At 37.3% G+C, this 24,008-nt stretch overlaps 1 protein-coding gene across 3 annotated transcripts in view; it reads left to right on the top strand.

The window, feature by feature from the left end:
* The first annotated feature begins 1,100 nt into the window (after positions 1–1,100).
* LOC133521150 (echinoderm microtubule-associated protein-like CG42247) overlaps positions 1,101–24,008 on the top strand; it is a 48,647-nt gene continuing 25,739 nt past the window's right edge. The window contains exons 1-2 of one of the 3 annotated variants that reach the window (XM_061855938.1): positions 1,101–1,766; positions 2,928–3,380. In XM_061855938.1, the coding sequence (XP_061711922.1) occupies positions 1,731–1,766; positions 2,928–3,380 (489 nt within the window). In that variant the 5' untranslated portion in view covers positions 1,101–1,730. Of the gene's footprint in view, positions 1,767–2,803; positions 3,381–18,187; positions 19,429–24,008 lie in introns of those variants that run through there. The other 2 variants (XM_061855937.1, XM_061855939.1) reach the window with 2 other exon arrangements.

Here is a 24,008-nt window from a genome sequence, read left to right as displayed (position 1 = left end):
GTATATGTATACTGTATTTACTATCTATACTTGAATAAAAATAGAGTTAAAGTACTAGTCATACTTGGTAGCTCAGGACGTCACAATAATTAAATATCAACTTTATTATAAACAAACCATTTATCTACATAATATACGACCCTCTTATTATTGTACAAAACCTCATTTCCCCAGTATAAAACCGGCGTGGTAATTGGAAACAGTAAAAAGGCAAATACGAGCGAGAGCGAAAAAATACAGCCTTAGCCTACATCTACATCTATTACATACTTTACATAGTCATGCCAACTATGCTTTGTTGACCGGTGAACGCTTGGCGTACGTTAATGCAGCAATAGCAGATTGAACAGTGTTTTTACAAGCTTTTATTTAACTTGCCTTGTTAGTATATATAGCTAAATTTGACCCCCTTCCCAATTTCTGATTCAGCTGAAAATTTGCATACATTTGTAAGGGTGACAATGCAATTTTATGGTACCATCGAACTGATCTCATGATGGAGACAGGAGGTGGCCATAGGAACTCTGTGATGAAACAACGCAACCTTAAATATTGTGTTTGGGGCTTTTTGGAATTGTCTCGAGAGTATTAGTTGCCTGTTAAAGTCCACTGCTGAATGTTCACCTATTTTATCTTGCGTCAATATCTACGACTCGCTAGAGTCAAGATTTTAGGAGAAAGCCTAAAAATCATACAACATAATCCAAAATTACTGACACAATTACTCTTATACAATTCTACAGCCGTAGCCTTTGGTAGCACTGGTCAAATAATAGTAAATAATTAGATAGCTTTATAGACAAACACCTATTTTTATTCACCGTGCCGAGTGTTAGTGAAGGTCTCCGTTTCAGGTCTTGGCCAAAAATGCTTTCGTATGGCCGGATGTTCTCTTCAGCAAGTCGTATTTATCAATAGATTTCCGTGATTTTGTGAACAGCTTTGGTATTTAGAAATAACTTTACTGTCGTTTCGTTTTGTGGAAAGTTCAAAACGGCGGAAATTAGCATTAAGGGCATCATGGCATGTGAGTTCGGTGTGATAATGACTCAATGAAGAAAGTATTTTTTATTTTTACATTTTTAAGCTTATTGCTACGATTGTTGATATTTAGGAATACCTAATAAGAAATCAAATATTAGACACTTTTTGACTATAGTCGCCAAAGTTTTGATTTCAATTATTTTATAAGTATCAAAGCTATTTTTTTTTCTCCTACTCTCGATCATAACCCAACCGAATATAACTGACAACTATGGTAAGTTATTGGACCTTGTCTTGTCAAATGATGTAGTACATGTTAGTGAGTGTTTGGAACCTTTACTACAGATTGATCCGTACCATAAAGCCATATTAGTTTAGATTCAATTTGCAAACATAAGAAGTTTAAAACCCGCTCCTCGGAAACACACTGCTTGAAATGCTACCCTAACTAGCCTTGCTAGCGTGACGCACTCGGGAGCGCTGGCCGCTACCCCGCGTCCTTTGCGCTCCTCACTCGGTTCCGTTCACAAAACATAACCGGTCGACTCCATCCTTACCATTTGCATATTTAATTCACGAAAACTAAAACTAATCGCAGTGCTTAGTATAAAACGCGCCGGAAACTAACGTTTTGTTACAGTCGCGTTTCGCTGCGTGACGATTTTCCCGCGTTTTTTTTTTGAAAATTTGAATTTCGAATCGCGCGGTTTTCATTTGTTATTGTGTGTGTGCTCATGCGGTGATTGATGACATCGGAGGAGAATATGGCTGCTGCTGTTGTTGTGAGTACATTTTTTTTATAAATTTGAGCATTTACGCATAGTTTTCGAGACTAGGTATAAATATTTGCTTTAAGTAGGCGGACACAGGAAGTGAAAGGGTCTTAGCTAATCATTCTCCATTATTTTTTCAAACAAGAGTTCTAATCACAATGCGCATAGTTAGAATTCATTATTTTACATTTATTGTTATTTAAGTATTGCAGTTTAGTTCGAACTCCCGATATAATCATATTATATACCTATGTATACTACTATGTAGTTATATGAGTGACCCAAAAAGTAGCCAAGATATCGAGATCATTAATTAAACTAATATGGTCACTATACATTTTGTAAATTTATTAAATTTATTGGCAAATTATATCATTTTCAATACCTAAAAGATCTTTACTATAGCTAAGATACCTAGCCCGCCTAGCAGTTTATTCCCCTTAGGTGTGGGCTAACAGTTTAAAACGTCTAACTACATTCGTAAAGCTATAAAGGCATTTTTATGAAGCCTTATTTTCCCACATAAAATTTTACTTAATGAATCAAAGTTCGTTGACATTTACAAAATACAATCTACTTTAAAACAATGATTCACAGAGTTCATTATTGTAAGTCAAATAACTGTTACTTAAGCCTTTGATGCATTTTACATGTATATAATATGAGTAATTTGAGCATATTTCCAAATTACTTCAAACCTAGCGCATAACGAATGTACTTAATGCAGTCTTAATAACTTTTACGATCAATCATAAGGAGGTACCTGAAAAAAATCAGTTTTTGTGAACATGACTGTATACTTAGTCATGTTGTTAGACCTTATCAAAAAAGTTCATCGATGACTAGCCAGTTTTCGTATGACAAATCATTACAAAATTATACCTCATTTACGAAACTATGAAGTCACGTAGCGTTCCAGCGTAGAGTCATTTATGTCTAAGCCTTCAGACGGTAAACATTTCGCTCGTAACGCAAATTGACTGCTAGGCCTGAGCGTCGACAGCCCCTCGTATGCTACACACGTGTATCTCATTCATGAATGGGTCATCTTGATATAGATAAGTAGTTGATTGAAAGTGTGTGAGGGGGCGCGCGGCAGTCTGCGAGCGGCGGTCGCGCGGTATGTCGCGTCGGTTGCTCCGGCCGCGTCAGAGACGTTCTCGTTCCCAGGCGGCAGCGGAGCCCGCGCCTGTAGCGGAGCCCCCGCCGGCGCCCGAGCCGGAGCCCCAGGCGCCGTCCGACGACGAGAGGGAGCCGGGGGACTGGCGGTCGTCACGTCCGGCGTCCCCACCGCAGCGTCCTGACGACATCTCTGAAGCTTCCGAAGCGACAGCGCGTCCTAGAAACGAGCCCGCTAGCCGCTACGCTAACCTCAACTTCTGGAAAGCTAGACGAGTAACCTTCTACAGAAATGGGGATCCATTCCATCCTGGAGTGGAGTTCCGATTTAAGCCGGGCAGAGATCTGGCGTCGATGGATGCTTTGCTGGACAGATTATCGGAGAGATTGGAGCTACCGAGAGGCGCCAGGTTCATATTCGGAATGGACGGCGATAGGAAATATAGACTGGAGGAGCTTGAAGATGGCGCTTCGTACGTGGTGTCTTCATACAAAACTTTTAAGGTAAGATTATTTTTCTACAGAAATCTGTACTCTTGTTAGGTATATGAATTATGAACCCTTTAACTGCACACGAGTGTAATGTTTTTTTCCATGAGTTTGCCTATAAAAAAGTTATTTACTAGATCCAATCAACGCCTGTATTAAGACTGTTTATGCATAGCAGAATTTTCCAATTAAATTTTTAGGATACTTTAAATTTACAGCGATAAATTCTCTGTAGCAGCGTGACGCATAATATGTGTCGCCACAAACCTTTAATAACGCACTAAACCGAACTAAAACAGTAACAATTCAAAGGTTTTCCTCCAAACTGTTAATAAGTAGATATTACTAAGAAATGCATGCTCCCATTTGCATTTAAACAATCTTAAAATAAATATAATTTAATCGCATAAACATAATCCGACATTATGAAGTTAGGTTAGTGAAGTGTTGCGTGACGAAGTGAAGTATGAAAGGACCAAATAGAATATGAAACGGCAACGGTGAATTAATGTAGGGCAAGAGTGACCAGGCGATACAGTGCAGACAGGGTGACTTTTGAATTTCTAGCGCTCGGTTTCGTCACTTGATAATCTTTGGAAAAAGGCGAAATGCTCTTTCTGAAATATGAGCGATTAGTAGAATTTAAACGAAGATATTGTTAAAGAACACGAAATCGAGTGATCGAAATTCAAAAATCCCTTTCACCCATTCTTGACGATAGTCTTGGTGATTCACGTCATTGCGTTTGCACCAATAAGCGCAAGCGATTTTCAAGGTTGTGTCAAATAAGATCAAAACCGCAACAAGTTGTTAGACCAGAATCAGGCTCATGACCAGGGCCCATACATGTAATGCCGTTGACAGAAAAATTACGTCACGTCACATAGAGTGTGATTCAATTAGTCTTTTCGCAATAATAAATCATTTGTCAACCTCTTTAGTTAACTGACAATCAGTACAGAAACGTCTGGCTTGCATCTTATTGTCACTCGACTAAATAATATTTATTAAATAATACACATTTTTGTTTTTTAACAGTGTATGTCACGTAACAAGTATTTATTTGTCTACTCGCCAATAGATAAGTTATCTAAATTAGTAGCGTTATAAAAAAACTCCCTGTATGTTAAATTACGTCATTTTTGCGTCAACGGCATGAAATGTACGGGCCCTGCTCATGACTCTAATGAGGGCGAATTTAATTAATTTAAAGAAGCTAAAATATTAAATAAATTCTAATCAAGCTCAGGGGGGCTAGCTAAGAAGCCAATCGTTGCGCTACGACAACGAAACGTTTTCTGTCTCTCTATCTCTCTTACATATTAGTGCGATAGAGAGATAGATAGCATTTCGTTGTCGTTGCGCAAACGATTGGCATCTTGGCTTGGCACTTAGTGCAAACGTTTGCTGGGTGAGTGTGAAACGGAAATTGAAATAAAAGTAATATCATATTTTTACATACAAATGGAAATTTGATGTACATATTATAGAAGTATGTTTATAAACATACATATTTTTTCAATAAATTATTTAAATGCATGTCAATACATATTTAATATTACGTTTATACTATACCTTTACGCATATTTTACTTTAGCTAAATCTAAATGCTACTGTTCCAGTACAAAGCTTAATGTACATATATCAAATTGGTATTTTATTCTACGATTCTGAATTCACTCATGGCTGCGTGCCACATGCATATTTCTCTCGTCTCGCTCTACTATATGCTTATGGATAGCGTGTGAAAAGGATAGAGCTTCATTTGTTTTTGCGTGTGTCGAATAGAGGCAAAGCTGTCGCGTGTTCGTATTTTTATACAGCAGTGCACTTTTCCTATTTAATACTTTTATGAAAAGTGTGACAAACAGCACCTTTGTAATACATTACATTTGTACAGTCAGCAGCGGAAGTAACTAAGCGGACAAGGTGTTCAAAATCATCTGAACACAACGTTGCTGTAAAGAGCATGTTCAGGGACCAATACGACAGTTATACGTTGACAAACGCAAAACAATCTATTTTACCTTTAAACGAGCAATTCTTGTATATTTATATATTTCGGGGATCTCGGAGATGGCTCTAACGATTTCGATGAAATTCGCTATATGGGCGAAAAATCGATCTAGCTAGGTCTTACCTCTGGAGAAACGCGCATTTTTAAGTTTTTAATGTTTACCGAGCAAAGCTCGGTCTCCCAAATATTTATTAATAACTCAAGGTAGGGGCTTGTCCACAAATCACGCGAGGTTTTTTTGGCTACTTATTGACCGCCCCCCACTCCCTTGGTGATATTTAGTGAGGTCCAGTATTGTATTTAGTAAATCAACAGTATCGTATTTAGTAAATCTTGTTTATCACATTCGCTACTAACGTTTTCGTAGCGCAACGATCGTAGCCGATCCCAGCGTTTTCCCGCTTTGTTGCGGAAAGCGACTACGAACAGAGAACCCGCCGAGCGGGTTCCCGGTACTCAATGTGTTATTTTTCACAATTTTTCTATTTGCAATATTAACGTGATGGATATTTATTATACGCGCTCCAAAACTTCGTAAAATAGATTCGCTATTTTGAAGTTCGAAGTGAAGATTTATGGTTAACGAAACCGACAAAAAGTGTCTACTCGTCTGGTATATAGTTTTTCTTCGTTTCGTTCACTGTATAATACACGTGAGGTCTCCTTATGCTTACTGGCTGTGTAATGATAATGAGGGTTAGAATGATTTTTAAATAAGTACAAAATATGTTTTTATCATCATCTGAAAATAATGAATGATGATTCATTAATTTTAGCTCCATGTTTATGTTTTTATAGCAAAATTATATTATTTAGTGATCCATAAAGGTAGAAAGGTATAGATCGTATCATACACGAAGACATTCGAAGTCAAATATCCGTAGTTCGTCGTTGGTTTTAGTACCCGTTCCACTTTCAAAAGACCTTTTTAGGGTTTCGTAGCCACATTTGCCATTGCAAAAAACGGAACCATTATGGATTCGTCATGTCTGTCTGTCTGTCCGTCCATATGTCACAGCCACTTTTTTCCGAAACTGTAAGAACTATACTGTTGAAACTTCGTAAGATGTATTCTGTGAACCGCATTAAGATTTACACACAAAATTGGAAAAAAAAACAATAAATTTTGGGGGTGCCCCATACTTAGAACTGAAACTCAAATTTTTTTTTTCATCAAACCCATACTTGTGGGGTATCTATGGATAGGTCTTCAAAAATGATATTGAGGTTTCTAATATATTTTTTTCAAAACTGAATAGTTTGCGCGAGAGAGGCTTCCAAAGTGGAAATTGCTCCAGCGGCAAGTCTCTCTTAAATATATGATGATAAAAAAGAAATATCATTAACATTATATTTAATTTTCGTGAGCTTTGTTAAAATAGTGATAATAAAGTTTAAAAGTTACCGGCCTCCTTAGCCTAGTCGGTAATGACCCTGCCTACGAAGCAAGGGATCTCGGGTTCGAATCCTGGTCAGTATTATTCATGTAGATACACTTAAATCATCGCTAAGCGTAGCTAACTCAAAAATTACACATCACTCAGTTTTGCCATTTCAACAGCGACATTACCATAAAGCCATCTGCAATAAAGTTGGGTCCGCTGTCGTCCGCCGAGGCCGCGGCCTTGCCCACTCGCCCAGATGTGGGCCAACGGATAAGCACGCACCACCCCTCTATTTGCATGCTGATTACGTGTAACCGAATTTTTGTTTTACCTCATACTTATCGATAAGGCGGCTAATTGCAAGAAAATTACGTAAATACCATTGTACGAGTTTGCTGCGGGAAATCGTAGCAATTAAGGTTTTGATTTCATTTGTTTTATTTTTATTCACTTTGAGTACACGCATGGGCAGGAAATTAAAGGATTATCAAACTTGTGACGACACCTTTGCACAGTCCCACATTCAGGGGACTCGCATTCGGGCCGGCGCTGCCACTGACCAGGCCCAAGTACTCAAGCGCCGCAAATACTCGACGTTGCTCGACGACTATGAGTTTGCGGCGCTCGCGGTTCAGACTTTGGGTCCCTGGTCAGCCGAAATGAAAATATTCATGGGAGCACTGTCGGCGCGGCTGGTCGACACCACAGGGGACCCCAGGGCTGGCGCGTACCGCTCTCAACGTATTTCCCTTGCAATACAGAGAGGTAATGCCGCCAGTGTCATGGGGTCCATGCCGCAGACCGACCTGTTAGAAGGGGTATTCTCTTTGTAATTGGTTCAAATTTTTTTTATAGGTAAGTATATATTATAGTAGGTTTATTTTTTTATTTTTAGGTTTAATTTTAGTTTTAATTTTGTAATATTATATTTTAGTTTAGTTAGTCAATATAGATTGTTTAAAAAAATCAAACAATTTAATGTAGTACTTGATTACTGCTATGTCATAGATAATTCTTATAAGGACTCCATCATTTTCGAGCCACATAATAACTATACTCGGGAAACTATGCCCCTTAGTATTACCTACGTAAAATGAGGCATAAGGGCCAACATACATACCCACGAGACGACGTCGTATCGTGGGTATGTGTTGGCCCCGCGATACAACGCCGTAACGTTGCAAGACGCCGCAGCGTGAGACGAGGTCGTATCGTGGGTATGTGTGTTGGCCCTATCTCCTGTTTGCCGCAATATCGCGTCCAACAAAGTGAAAAAAAAAATGAGTATCCACATTTCAAATTACTTGTTCAGCCTATTTGTATTTAGGCACTGGATTGACCTGAGTTTATGTTGTCCGTTTGCTTAGTTGAAGTCTCAGAATTAAGTAGATCGTGGGTAAGGTTACTTACTCTCAAACAGTAACTGGATTAGATCAAATACGAGTAGTAAAATAAATAATAAACTAAAATGTAAATTTCATAATAAATACTGATTATTACCTAGTGCCGTAAAACACGCATTACAGTACTTGTAAACTTGGGCCTACATGTTTTTATTGTAACTGACATTAAAAATACATAGACGTAGGTGTCAATAAATAGTTGGTAAGTAGGTTCCCTAATGAAATATTTTTTTCCCAATATTCTAAATTAATGAGGTAGGTAGTTTGTGACTTCCGTTCTTTTTTCAAACGTTATATTTGAATTATTTTCGGCAACTCGCATGACCACACACGTTATATTAAGTATTTAAAAAGAAATTAATTCCTACATTTATATTCAGTATATGCTCTAGAAGTCTAGATTCTTCACATCAACATGCAAATAGTAACCCCTTTCAAAAATTAAGACCTAGTTAGTCCAGACGAGGGGTGAAATAGTAATTACCGCTAGGATACCTATGAAGGTAAAACAAACGATGTAGTTCTCGTAATTAAAAGGTAGATTAGCGGTAACCCACGAGGTTATACATATGGTTTAGGAGAATGCGGGAATTCAGCTCTTTGTTACGAATTTATGATACAATACAAGACAAACTTTAAATTAGATATATGCCATAATAAACACTTCCAGCAGTGAATACTAAAGCTTTACATATATATATACATACATAGAATCACGCCTGTTTCCCGGAGGGGGAGGCAGTGACCACGTATTTCAACTTGCTACGATCCTGACATACCTCTTTCGGTTCCTTCACTTTCATAACATTCCTCATAAACCTTTATACATATACCTATGTCCAATTTACTGGTATAAGATATGCGACGCTCCATAACATAACTCTTAAGTATACATAGTGTTATAAGATCTATTACACTACTTACTCATAGTTAAATTTCCCAGGTATGAAAACTTTTTGAATTTTGGTATCTATTTTAAGCAATCTATAACGTAGCATAGCGTAGCTACCTAATAGTCGCTTAATATTAATCGAGCATTACTTATGACTCATCACAGTAATCACTTGATGACTACCTTTACCGAACAAAAACCTCACCTTTTTACACCGTCGCAGTTGGGTAAAAAACGCAATTCCGGACAAGTGCCAACACCACATACAAACTGTACTGTACGTACAGGTCATTTGTAACAATAAAAAAACGCTACTTTTCGCCTCGGCCGAACCAGCGTTAAGGGGCCCCCTGATTACCAGTTCGCCGGACGATATCGGCCTGTCAGTTATTCGCGATTGTCAGCTTTTGCGAATAACTGACAGGCCGATATCGTCCGGGCCCCTTTAAGGATAATAAGGTTTTCTGACGGGTGATCGGGAATCATTTGACCCGTATTACGTGATGCATTCAATAGATAACAATAGTTGTTTAGACATCGGTCACTATACATCCTAGTAGTTTGATGAACTTTTTTGCTGAAGCTGGCCTCATTATTCATAAGGTCGCCATATTGGCCTGTCATTTTGTCGTCTGGGACAAAGACATACAGGCCAATTCCAACAATAGGTATAATGTGATATTGATCTAACTTAGATCTGATATCATTCCCATAATGAGATTGTTCCAATTTCCTTTAGAGGATCTGCAGAATTGCGCATTATGTCAACCTTAAACCAAAAACATTCCTTTTGACACTGACAGATCAGTATCAAATGAGTATCTTTGTTGGTACGGAATGGAATCTCCATATACCAAAAAGTGTCATCAAAAAACCTTAAATAGGTGGCGCTACAATACCTAGAATACATGAAAAGAAAATCAAATCATAGACAGCGCACTTCACTCCGTCAATAACGCCTAGGTTCTTAGCTACTCTAGCGCTACTCTGGAGACATTTGGAACTATTATTTATAGCTGACCACTGGATACTTTTGCATAAGATCTTCCTATGGAGATTGCGTTCCTTAACTCTACCTTCCATATTTATTGGAATGAGATCTAACTCACTTCACTTCTTTTAAAAAATATGGCTTCAGTCCAAGTATCCAGTATTAAGGTATTGGGAGTTGGGAGCTTTGTACGGTTAATACAAAACAGTGTACGGTGATTTTATTATCTACTACTTCTTCTTCTTTTATAATTCGCCAGTATCAAGGTATTATGAGCTTCAGATACGACTAAAATTTTACGGTTAGTACAAGACAGTGTATCTTGATTAATCAGCACTTGTAAAGCGATAGCTGGAATTTACAAGTAGCACGTGGACTACCGGCTGTTGACTCCAAAATGGTGTTTAAACGCGTTTCAAGATTAATTCTTCATTCACTGCACACTACCACATTAGTTTACTGTATAATAATCTATCGATATTACACTTTAAATAATATTAATGAGCAAAAAACAAAGTAATTAATCACGAGGCGCGACTATCAAGATGGCGTTCGAACCGGAAGTCTGATATCTAACTAAAACGCGAATCCAAAAACGTCACTTTTGACACTGACAGATCAGTATCATATCAGTATCATATTGGAATGAGATTTAATAACTAAAACACTTGAATTGGCATGATAAAGTTTGCATATATTTTCTCTCTCGAACCTGTCGCGGTCATACTACACTGGTTTTTTGTGAAACGAACGTTTGAGTATCTTTAACAGCATAGCAGGTCAGCAGCGACACCCGAGGGCATTGCACTACCTTGCACTTAGTATGCGGGCAAGGACTTGCTTGAAACGGTTTTATGAAACTTTTGATTTAAGTAATTCGTTGATAATAAGATAGAATTGAACAAAATGATTGAATCTACATTGTGTGAGATTCAACGTCAAGTGTATCCATATACTTGAAACCCATGGTATAAAATGGGACTTTCTTTGGATTCATTTCAAAAGTTGGTTATTCGAATACATTGAAATAGAGAAAATCGGGGACCAATTATTTTTATCAAGTGGTGCGAAAACACGTGCGATTTTCAATTCCGATGTCGGCGATGTCGCAGATTCGAACGGAATGAATGAATTTATCGTAAAATATAAAATAAAAGTATTAAGAAATTATAGTTTGTCACGGGTCTATGATAATTCGAGAATTAATTTTGTTTACCCTTATTTCCTTTAAATGATATATGAGCAAAAAAAAATTCTAGATCAAGTCGAGGTAGAAGGTCCAAACCAACCGATGGTTCAACCCTCAATCTAAGTCAAGTTTAAAATTGAAATAAACAGCACCTAAGAGTACGGTAACAGGGAAAGATTGATTGGTTATTGACATTTTCCAATTCACTTTTCTTCGGTTTAATTTTGTGTCAATAAGTACTCGAATGAGCTGCAATTTTATCTTATTTTATTTGTAGGCTTTTTATCTGTTTTTATTCTTCAGTTTTCATTATAATTGATAGAATCAAGCGTTACTTTGCGGAAATCCATAATAATTAAACAAAATGTTTCATAATACATATCTGGAAAAGTTCCAGCATGAATCTATCCGTTGAAAATCACAGCATAATTGTATTCGTGGCAAATAAATTGAATAAAATTAAACAAAAATATTACTTTGCTAATCTGCGAAATATTAACGTGCTAGTCAGTCAGTGCTAACCAGTTATACTTACTTGCGTATTTTTACATGCATCCAATTTGCAAGCGTTAATATTATTTCGCGGATTAGCAAAGTAATATTTTTGTTTAGTTTTAGTAAAATTATGTTTATATTACAATCCCTGTGTAAATAATGTAATAAATTACCTAACCATTTTTTACTAAGTGCCATTACTCTAAATATTACTTACTCAACGTAGGACCAAAGTCAACCCTTTATTATGCAAACACTGCAGTCATCAGCCTATCTCAACTTTACGTCATAACCGATAATTGCGGAAGTAATAAATAACCAGATAAGGCGACGTTATGGAAAATCCACACTTAATCTAGAAGCTAGACCTTCGGAAAGTCATCCATCTTGGCGATAATAAATTAAAAGTTAAAGTCTATTATTTAGCTGTTGTTTTTTACTCGACTGTGGCAAAGCGAAAACTGATAGCTTATGTGTTTGATCAGTATGTCTATCTAACACTATAAGTCGCGATTGATATATTAAGTGGAGCAAAACGAAGCAAGATATTACAGATATAGTTTTAACTACATTTTGTGCCAAACATGTTAGGTCCATCTGTTTATTCTTATAATTATATTAATTAAGTATTTAGTTTTGCCTTCATTGCGTGATTGTCGCTGGAAATAAAATAAAATAATTATCAAAATTCCGGATTGTTGTCACCAAGAGTGATATTAGAATGTAATTACATAAAAATGTCATGTATCACGTGTCTGGAATGTCCGGATACGAACCTATTAGGGTTCCTCTACGCGATGGCCCAGCGAGGGCCAGTCTAAGGGACGCAGCTATGCGGTGAAATGAGATAGCAATATCACTTGCTCCCTCTAACGCATAAATGCGTCCCTTGGACTGGTCTACGCTGGGCCATCGTGTAGAGGAGCCATTAGAACCCATATGAACGCGAGCCAATCTCCGTCAGAAGATATTAAAATTAATTAGAACTTTTATTAAATATGATTATAAGTATATGCCTCCTTTAGTTTTTCACTACGTGAATCATTTCGTAGCACATCGGTATTTAACTATCGGCCCGATTCGAACAATGCTTATAAGATGTCACAGTGATACGATAATAATCTGTTGTCAATGTCAAAAGTGTCATTTTTTCAACCAATAACGACAACACTGACAAGTCAGTATCGTATCGCTGTGACATCTTATAAGCATTGTTAGAATAGAGCCGTATGTGTACTGTAGCGCACAGCCACTACGATGTATATAAAAAAAGGCATATTCACGGCAAAGGCAAATTTTATACTTAATACCAATATGATTACAATATAATATACATCTCGCTTGCTTTATTTATAATTGTAATGTAGACCGAGCAGCTCTATAAATTGTTTTTTTTAGGGTCTAGAGCAAACAATTAGCGACTGTCGTCTCGCCATAGAGTGGGTAATCGCGTGCAAACTTTATAAAATAAACTATAACGAAGCTCTTAACGACAGCCGAAATCAAGGCGATTTGTATTCATTTATTCAGCCAAACCGATGAACTTGGCGTAAGTCGGATTAGGTATTTTTACTTGAGGTTGCACGTTTCGTGAAACTGTTGCCTGTTAAAGATCAGTGACATCATCTTTTACAATTATCCCGTTCTGGGTGCGTAGCCATCTTGCCAATCGTTTACGCTTCGTAGCGATCGAAACGCAAAGTTATGCTATTTTTTTCAGTTATACAGGAATGGGATGGATTGGCATCAAAAAAAAACTTGTGAAAAATTACCTTTCTCTCGCACTCTGTATATTTTTTCCAGAATCTGTAAACGCCAATATTCATTAATTTGAAATCGATGGAAGACCTTCTAAGACCGTTTTCGAGTAGCAGCACGGGGTCTAGTGACCCAAAAAGAAAATTCTCCTTGTATAGCTTGCTCATGGTTTTTCTCTCGTTTACTTTACGTAATTGACCGAGCGTTATCGAAGGTCTCCGTTTCAGCTTGAGCAAGAATGCTTTCGTATGTCCGATTGTTTTCCTCTGCAGTTCGCATTTCTTAACCGATTCCCGTAAAATTTTGCAAGGAGGTTCGGTAATCGGATATCATTTTTCTGTCTTTTGGATTTTTGGAAAATGGTTGAAATTGACATAAATGACTCAACTGCCACACCCTACTGGCACTTGAGAAAACTTAAGAGCCATTAGCGTCTATGACACTTAAAACCATTGTGAGTTCACTGTAACTAGTGTCTCTGTGAGTCTGTGAACAAACCTCGCGATAAGATTAATAAGCTTAAAACATGTAAAAAATACTTACTTCGTTAAGTCATTATCAGACCGTCACAGTGGTCTTAAGTGCCATAAACGCTAATGGCACTTAAGTTCTTTATGCCAATTTCCTCCATTTTGTACATTTTCCAAAAAATAAACGACAGAAAAAATCAATGTACCTACTGAACCTGCTCCCAAAATTTCACGAAATCGCTTGAGAATAGCGACCTGTAGAGGAGAACATCAATCTAAAACAAATATAGATTAAGCTAAGTATCGGAAGATGTACCAAACCAAACTAAAAATAAGAACCTGTCAAAGAGCTATAGAAAGGAGCATCCTAAAAATAAAACTAAAGGAGAAGGTTAATAGTAAACATATCAGATCCAAAACAAAGGTCATAGATGCACTTGAGTTTATACTCAAGCAGAAATGGAGATGGGCTGGCCACATAGCCAGGATGACAGATGGAAGATGGATCAGCAAAATCACAAAGTGGCCAGGATCACATGGGAAGAGAAAATCAGGAAAACCCAAAACAAGATGGTCGAAGGACATTATAGATATAGCCGGCGAAAATTGGCCAATCAAGGCCAAAGACCGAGACAAATGGAGAAACATGGAGGAGGCCTATACCCGACAGGGGTCCATAATGTAAAAAGAACTAAAAGCAAATCAAATTTGATTAGAATCAAAACCAACACAATGTAACAAAAAACGATATGGAAATAAAAAAGGCTTTATTATTTATTTATTTTTTTATCGGAAGATGTACTGATGTAAAACTTCAAAATACAAGAAATAAACAGTTCAAATTTTCAACTTTTAATTTAAAAAAAAATATCCGAACATACAAACATAGGCATACGAAAGCAGATTGCCCGAACCAAAACGGGGACTTCGCTAACACTTCGGCCAATAATAAGATAACAACTCAGTGAAGTAAGTATTTTTTTACTTTTAAATCTTGTAGCCTTAACAGCCGCTAAGCTTAATTGGGACTGGGCTGGACATATCTGCCGTATGCCAAACGACTTGTGGGCCAAGCAAACTACCGAGTGGACACCAAACATAGTGCGGCGACACGGCATACCCCGAAGGAGGTAGCGGCACGATCTTGACGTCTTTCGGAAATATTGACCTAATATTGCCATAGACCGAGACGCGTGTAAGAAAGAGAGGGTGGCCTTTGCCCAGCAGTGGGACACAACAGGCTAACAAATAAAATAATAATAAATCTTGTAAGCATATTATGTAGCTTATTGTATCGCGATGTGTACAGCTTACAGAACCACTACTTATTTTATTTTTTCAGCATTTTTTTACATTTTATATGCTTATAAAATATATAGTTATTCTATTACCTAGTTCCATAGCATTCGTGCAGTGTAACGTTATAAGTACAAACGGCTTGTAATACCTAGATTTACGACATATTTCTAGTACCGCAAGCACGCGAAGACTTTTTCCCTTCAAGAAAACTGCATTAAGTAGGTATGTAAAAAGCCCTTAGTACCGTAAGTACTGTTCAACATATTTAACTGACCTATCATAAGCCCTAATTCAAAGGGATAAGGTTTTCTAAGGGATTGAGTATTGAAGTACCTATTTTTGTGTGCCTTCATTTGTATATGAGTTAGGTACTCCGTCTCTACTAGGGTTCCGTACCAAAAAGATACAAAAGGAATCCCTATGGTATGACTCTGTCCGTCCGTCTGTCTGTCATATCGCTAAATATCTCGCGAACCACTTAAGCTATCAATTTGAAATTTGGTATAGTTATGAACAACGCTAACCCAGACATATTGAAAATATTTTTTTTATTAACTATGGGAAATGCCCAAAATGAAGAGGGGGCAAAATTTCAAAGTCTAGTGATTAGGTTAAGTGGGGTATCATTTGAAAGAGCTCAAATTTTACATTCCAAAACATTTTTTATGAAGGATGATGTGAAAAAAATACCATTACAGAATTTTACTTAGTACTTATAGGTACTTCTGATCAAAACTCTTTCGCCTATATAGTTACACGAGATAATTCAAAGTTTGGACGGAACCCTCGGTGCGCGAGTAAAACGAACTCGCACTTGAGCGTTTTTTTTATTTATTTAGGCCTGTCTTTCCTATCTACGCACGAAGATTCTTAAATTCTACTAAGATTTACACGCATGTGAATGCAGTCGGGAATGCGGAACTCTAGTGGATTTGAAAGTGCGTTTTGGTAGTTGATGTAATATTGCACGGATAAGATGAGTAGGAGGCTACACGAAGGTTCGAGGTTCGAACACGACTTGGAAAAGCTCAAATACCATAAAACATTCGCATACTTAATAATTATATTAATAACAGGCATTTTAAGCATAAAACACATTAGTGGAATCGCGCGGAAATTCATACACTTACTTAATGCCAGATTCTCAGCGACGTGGGCGCGCCGCCGAGCGATCCAGTCATGCCGCAAATTACCGCAGATAGTGACCGCGACTTCGGACTGTTTAAGCTGGTAAAGCCGACTCTGTGCGTCGTTACATTACTTTCGTTTTACATATTATATGTAGACGATAAGTACGATAACGAACCGCGAAATTAATTGTATGGAGTATAAATAAATAAATAAATAAATATTATAGGACATTATTACACAAATTGACTAAGTCCCACAGTAAGCTCAATAAGGCTTGTGTTGAGGGTACTTAGACAACGATATATATAATATATACAAATACTTAAATACATAGAAAACACCCATGACTCAGGAACAAATATCCATGCTCATTACACGGATAAATGCCCTTACCAGGATTTGAACCCGGAACCATCGGCTTCGTAGACAGGGTCACTACCCACTAGGCCAGACCGGTCGTCACATAAGAACAAGTAAGTAAGTAAGAAGTATATAAGGACAAAATTAAAAACACGTTTTAAGATTCCTAACAACATACCAAAAACAACCTACGTAATTTGGTCGGGCTATTTGTTGCCCCTCCCCATTTCATCTCTATATTATTTTACAGTCTAAGTTCATGTCATGTCCTTGTGCAATCCTAGCGCCACCGGAGCGATTTCGAACTATTATTTACAGCTGACAGCTGGACACTTTTACAACAGCTGTTCCACCATAAGAGATTTTCCTCCTTCTTATACACTCCATAATTAATTGTAAAGGTAACGTTCGGATTTCAACTGCAGCTACATTACTGTTGTGGCGTCGTTGTTGCCGCCGCAGGGAATAATTTCCGTGATAAAAGGAACGAAGTTCATAATCGCGGCAGCGATGCGGCGGCGAACGTGACTCATTGATCAAGGAAATTGACGGTGTATTTTGCGGTATATCCTTAACCTGCTGCTAGATGTCTCACACACTCAGAAGCAATCATATAGTGTCACTATGTAAGTAGAATCCTGTAGAAGTTGTAGAACCCTTCATACTAATTGACCCCTTATCGTCTGTTATTTTTATATGTAGCGCTAACCACGCACTAACCTAAACGACATAAAATATTGTAGGAGACATATGTTAAAAAAGTATTTTCACCGTAATATGAATATTTTCTTTGCTCGATTAAGGTACTGCACATAACTTATTTCTCCTGGATGTTTCGTAGAATGCGGAAGATATAAACTCTGTAAAGAAAGATGTTATCCAACCTTCAACACTGCAATATGTTAAATTCCTTGTAAAGCATGCATTTTTCGAACGTGTACACAATGCATCGAAAGCGGCTGTCGAAATTAGGGATTTAGGTCAAGCAACAAATTGCCGATTGCAACGAACGTTAGTTTTAAATGTAACGGCATCCGAGCCTGCCGAGGCCGTCCGAGATATTTGTATTTAGGTTATACTCACAGTGAAGTGTCTAGTATGTCCTAGACTTACATGTTTTCCAAACGACAATGAAGGGCACAAAAGTGACGGGAGGAGGAGAACATTTGTTTGATAACCTATTCTCACTTTTTATTTATTTATAAAAGCTATACGTACCAAGAAGGTACCAAGATTCATAATTTTATACGAATAAATTTAAAGCTAAAATTCTACAATTTAAACACGCTAAAAGTTAACTTTGTAAAATGATAAACTAAAATCAATCTTTACGAAAACAAAGTAACGTATAAATTTTTCGTTGGAAACTTTTATGTTCGTAATCGTAACTATAAAAAAAACCCTACTTATAGTGTTGTGGTCCTGCCGGTAAGTAAGGTTACCAGACCTCTACGAGGGGGGGCGGGTCTAGGGTCGGCAACGCGCATGTAACTCCTCTGGAGTTGCAGGCGTACATAGGCTACGGAGACTGCTTACCATCAGGCGGGCCGTATGCTTGTTTGCCACCGATGTAATATAAAAAAATATCCTCAATCAGTAATTTGACTTCTTGATTGAATTAAAATAATTAATGTTATTTAAGAGTATGTTTTCATAATTAACGTGAAATAACTTAGTCATCTTGACGTCCAGCGGAAACTAGAACTCCTCTAAATAGATTGTATGTAAGTAAGTATAGGTAACTTAATTATTTGTACCTATAAACCTAATAGTTACCATCCGAGCTGTAATGAGGTAAGCACTGCGATTACTGCGAAAACATTCCATTTAAGTACCTAAATACTAAATTAGATTAAGGTTAGATTTAGTTCGCTTATTGGTTCTGAATGTTACGACCCTTTACGTTATTACAACACCTTATCAAAGTCAGACGTTTCAGATCTTTTTCGTTGGCACGCTATGTATTTATTTACGCAATCGTCTATTTCATAAGCACTCACAAAACTAATCTGCGGGAAAATTAAACGGAACAAATAAACGTTGTAAATTAGTAAAACAACAGTCAAACTTGACACACATTCTAGAAATAAATCCATTTCATTAAGCTTGACTTTTGACGCCCAATCCGGACCGAGCGTTTATGAGATTTAACTGGCCCAAGGTCCTTATTGGGCTTTTAACATGCGCAGTCCCAAATTAGGTGTTATCGGGTCGCGTGCTGGTCCTAGCAATCTCCAGCAATAATTGCTCGTGCGTCGGAGACCGATACATATCGCGTACAAAGTGGTACGTTTAGTTGCTTGGTTGCGTGGACCGAGAGTGACCTTGCCCCACCCCTGGCTTTCCACCGCCGTATTAAATTTCGAGTAGTCTGCTACATCCAACCGTCGTAAGCGGAGTTGTGCATCAAGCTCTTCTAAACCTTAGTGCATTGAGATAGAAGCGGTTGTAGCTTGTCAGAGATTCTTTAGTTGCGCTCGCGATGGCGCAGAACGCTATTGTTTTGTTAATGCTGCAAATTAGCCAGCTGTTTGTTGCAACAGTGGGGTCTAGTACCCGCTTTGGTGTCTGAGACCACCGACGTGTCTTACGGTCCCGTGTTAATGTAAACAAACCTAAGTTTAAAAACCAAGTGTTTTAAAATGTTAAGTGATTTTTAATATTGCGTTTATGGTAAATGCGTCCGTCCATGTTCGCTAATTTGTGGTTATTTACTTATCGAAAAACAACGGTCACGGCATATTAGCATACGGTCATTATTAATCGTAATTACCGTAACTGAAACACTGTGCTTCAAACATACTGTTTAAATTCTTTAAAGGCCAATAGGAACACGACAATATACCTACAATTTAGGCCACAATAAACTGGTATACATTTTTTACTTTGAACAGTCCATATGATTAGCTCATTGGACTAATACGTTTCAAACGTTGGCAACTTTTGTAATTAATTGTTTCTTTAATAAATGCCACTTTAATAATTTTGTGTTTTATAAATTTTGTGTTATTTTTACTCAGAATCACGAACTCTTTCGATCCTAATGAGATAAAAAAATGTCTCAGTTTTTTTCCTATTGTGTAACCATTTCCCCATATACTTCGTATGATAATCGCGAGATTCTGAGTAGAAATAACACACAAGTGGCAAAAAACGTCACATCCACGATAACGTGCAGATTTGTCATATCTAACCCTTAATAGCGTCGTGAATGACACAATGTATAAGTATGTAACTGCGACCAAATTTTGGTGCTAGGTCACCGAACACTGTCTATGATCGTAATATGATAAGATTCATTATACTAGCCATGTCTTATCCATCCTCGACATTGGCAGAATCATCAACACCTTGATGGAGCCATAACACGAAAAATTTATTGATTGATTGGTGCTAGGTTTGGCGTGTTGTACCTATAACTTACCATTGATACACATAATACATTTATATGAATTGACCTTAAATATAGTTAAAACTCCACTTTGTCGTGCTCCACATAACTTCATAGTTTTATGGCCCAACATAAAGTGTACGGTTAAGCGCTACGTGCTACGCCGTCGCGTCGTAGCATTCGTTTACAAACAAGTGTAAAGGTAGAAGGTCTACAACAACAACTAAATATTGTTGTATATTTTTATAAATTAGTAAATATGTAGAACAAATATGCAACTTTCTCATTAGAATCTCTTTGAACAATCAAGAGGGCTTTTACTAGTTGGTGTGGCGAAAAATATATATCTTAGCAAACGTTTTGCTTTATTGGCGAACAGTTTTCATAAAAATTGTGACTCAAAATGTTCCCATATCATAGAAAAGAGAATATTCGGTATTCGACCAAAACCACTATTCGGGGCATCTCTAGTAGTAAGTATACTATGCTTTTGAAAGTAATTGCGATTTTGCTAGTAAAATTGTTAAATACTACTACAATAATTGTAACCTAAATTTAGATACATAGGTAGTAATGTTTCGAAGAATTTAAGTGTTAACTCTCTGTTTCTTTGTTATATTCACGTTTCTTTGCTTTTAAAGTAATTAACATAAACTACCCCACACTTTATTTAACCATCAGTCACATATGTAACAATTAATCATATACATTACATACGTGCCAACATTGCATGGTAACCGCCGACAGCCAAAGAAACGCGCCCCACTTACTATTAATTAGAAATAAGTACATTTTTTCATATACGGGCTGTTTTTCCGATCCTAGCCGGGTCAAACACATTTTATTGTATGCTTAAAAGTACACACAACTTTTCTTAGTCCGCGTGCTTTTTGTAGATATCGAAAAGTTAAAGAGAACGTTATATTTTTCTGTAAGTATTTGATACTTGAAAAATGTAATATGTTCGGGTCGTTATTATATAATTTTTGTTATTTTGTCATATTTTACGAGGTGAATGCATATATAGTTTATACTAACAATATACATAATGGATATATACAGAGGTATTACTATAACTTATATACTAAGCGCGTTTTACTATCTATGAAACCCATAAATTAAAAAAATAGAAAACTTCGACATCGGCCAAAACATATGAAACAGGCAATTTTTTGTCGCGATTTCGGGTTTGGTCCCAATGTAAAAGTTGCTTATGACCTATATACCTCAATTCACCTCGTTTATGGCTTAGGGTTGAAAAAACATCTTGTATTTACATGTACTTATATTTAAAATCCAGTTTAGCATATTTATGAGTTATGGATATGGATATAACAATGTATTCAAGGTTTCATATGTGGGCCAGGATACGGTATTTAAATATTGATTTGTAAAAGCAGTGTATCTAGTAGGTATGTAAATTTATGCCAATGCGCAAATTGTACCTAATATGCTTACTTGGAACTTCTCTGTGGATTTTCTATATTTTTTCATTCATTCGAGGACCCGTAAAGGTACCAAAAAGTGTTACAAAATAAATGTGCTGCAGGCCTTTTAGAGAGGTCTTAAATCTTTTAAGGGGCTTTTATCATTTGTACCTTTTATGACTTTCTATTATGCTTCACATACTTATTTTTAAAATCCTTAAAAATTACGCCAATTCTTGAGATTAGTTGCCAAGCGGACCCCAGGTTCCCATGAGCCGTAGCAAAAATGTCGGGACATGCAAGGAAGATGATGATGATAAAGACTAATTGCAGCTAAAATTCCCAAAGCCTATAAAACATGAGCTAACTGTAAATGAAAAATCACCTCTTTTGTTTTCTCTCTTTTCCGCGACCGCGACGAATAATTATTTTTTTGAATTTCGAACGGTTGATCTTTCAACTATGATCTTACATAGTATATCAACCTTAAAACGTCAGTGCAAGACTTGTATACTCAACTACCTGGTCATGCCTTAAGCATATGCTAATGCATCGGCCAGGGGAAGTACGTCACGCCGGCATATGCTAAGCGGGCTGCATGCCGAGATAGTGCCAGTCAGGTACTTGAACTTGGCTGGGCTGTGAACGCGGGTGACATTTAACGTTAAGGTCCGACCGAGAACGCTTTTTTTGTCTCGGCCGAGACCGAGACCGAGACCGAGATTCAATGGGATTCTCGGCCGAGACCGAGACCGAGAATTTATAAAATAGAGAAAAAATACGAATTTTGCACTAAAATTGTTTTTATAATCGAAATTTGACGACTTATCAGAAAAAAGTTATCATAATCAATTCGTAGCGCTATTAAATAGTATTTTTAGGGTAGTTACGTCATGTCCTTATGTCTGTCGGTCTGTGCGCATGTCACAGCCATTTAACTCAAAAACTATACGGTATATTTTATAACCAAAGTTGGAACGTAGGTCTAGATGTATTATATGTAAGTCGCTTATAATGTTACGAAAAAAAAATATATAAAATATATTTTCAAATATATACTCCGTATAAATGTAACAAACAGTAAAAAAAAACCATGTGGCTCATCATTAGATAGGTCTTTAAAAATACAGAAAGGTTGCTAAAAACGTTTTTTGATTAAGTAAATACTTTTGACAATAATCGCTTTAAAAAAAAATTGTGTGATGCCCTCTAACTTTTGAACCGGGAGAGCAAAACCATTAAAAAAATTCTAAATAAGCAAATAATTTTTCAGGTAAATTATTTTGAATACGGTCGGTTAAGCCATTTAAGAGTTATAAAAAAAACTGATCTTATTAAAACGACGAAAGTGCCACTAACATAAGCACTTTTGCTTGTACGGCTTTTTTGTATTGTATGAAGGTACCTTCCATTATGCGTGGTCCGACACCGTGGTGCGTGACCGGTTTTTTCAGTACGGATGTGCACAAAAAGAGGTAAAATAACAATAATCAAAATTCAAAGAGTTCTATATTGTAACCTAAAATATCCGCCACAGGTGTCGTTTTGTACTTACATACTGCTTTGCTTTTTCCAGTTGACACAAATATATTTAGTATCAAAATATCCAGTGTCATCTTCCACTCACAACAAGTTAATCTAAGTTACATCCCGATAACAATATACACTCCTTTATTCATCAATAACAACAACCACAAAACGAAAAAAAAACCAAATGAACAAGTCATTACTTGCAACCGCGCTTATCCGATCCCAACACTTAGTATTTGATAAGTAATTGGCTTAAAATGTGGCTACGAAACCAATTTAAATCACAAAAAACGTCTCACCAACCGTGCGATGCAACCAACGAGTGGCTTAGATCCCGGCGCTCGTGCGCGGAAAATTCAAATTCACCAACGATAACTCATTGCTTATTCTCGGTCTCGGCAAGAATCTCGGCCCATTTTGGCCGAGAGCCGAGACCGAGATCTCGGCTCGATTTTTGGCCAAGAATGCCGAGACCGAGACCGAGACCGAGATCTCGGTCGGACCTTATTTAACGTAGACAAAATGAACTCTAGTGCCGGTCTTAAAAATATAAAAATAATTTTTTTTGGTGATGATCTGATTGATTATTGACGCGCTGGTGGCCTAGCGGTAAGACCGTGCAACTTGCAATACGGAGGTCGCGGGTTCAAACCCCTGCTCATACCAATGAATTTTTCGGAACTTATGTACGAAATATCATTCGATATTCACCAGTCGCTTTAATTTCGGTGAAGGAAAACATCGTGAGGAAACCGGACTAATCCCAATAAAGCCTAGTTTACCCTCTGGCTTGAAAGGTCAGATGGCAGTCGCGGTTTCGGAAAAACTAGTGCCTACGTCAACTCTCGGGATTAGTTGCCAAGCGGACCCCAGGCTCCCATGAGCCGTGGCAAAATGCCGGGACA

Source organism: Cydia pomonella, chromosome 9 (genome assembly GCF_033807575.1).
Source record: "Cydia pomonella isolate Wapato2018A chromosome 9, ilCydPomo1, whole genome shotgun sequence".
Lineage (NCBI taxonomy): Eukaryota > Metazoa > Arthropoda > Insecta > Lepidoptera > Tortricidae > Cydia > Cydia pomonella.
The sequence above is the reverse complement of the archived record's forward strand: the minus strand, read 5'-3'. Positions and strand labels throughout refer to the sequence as shown.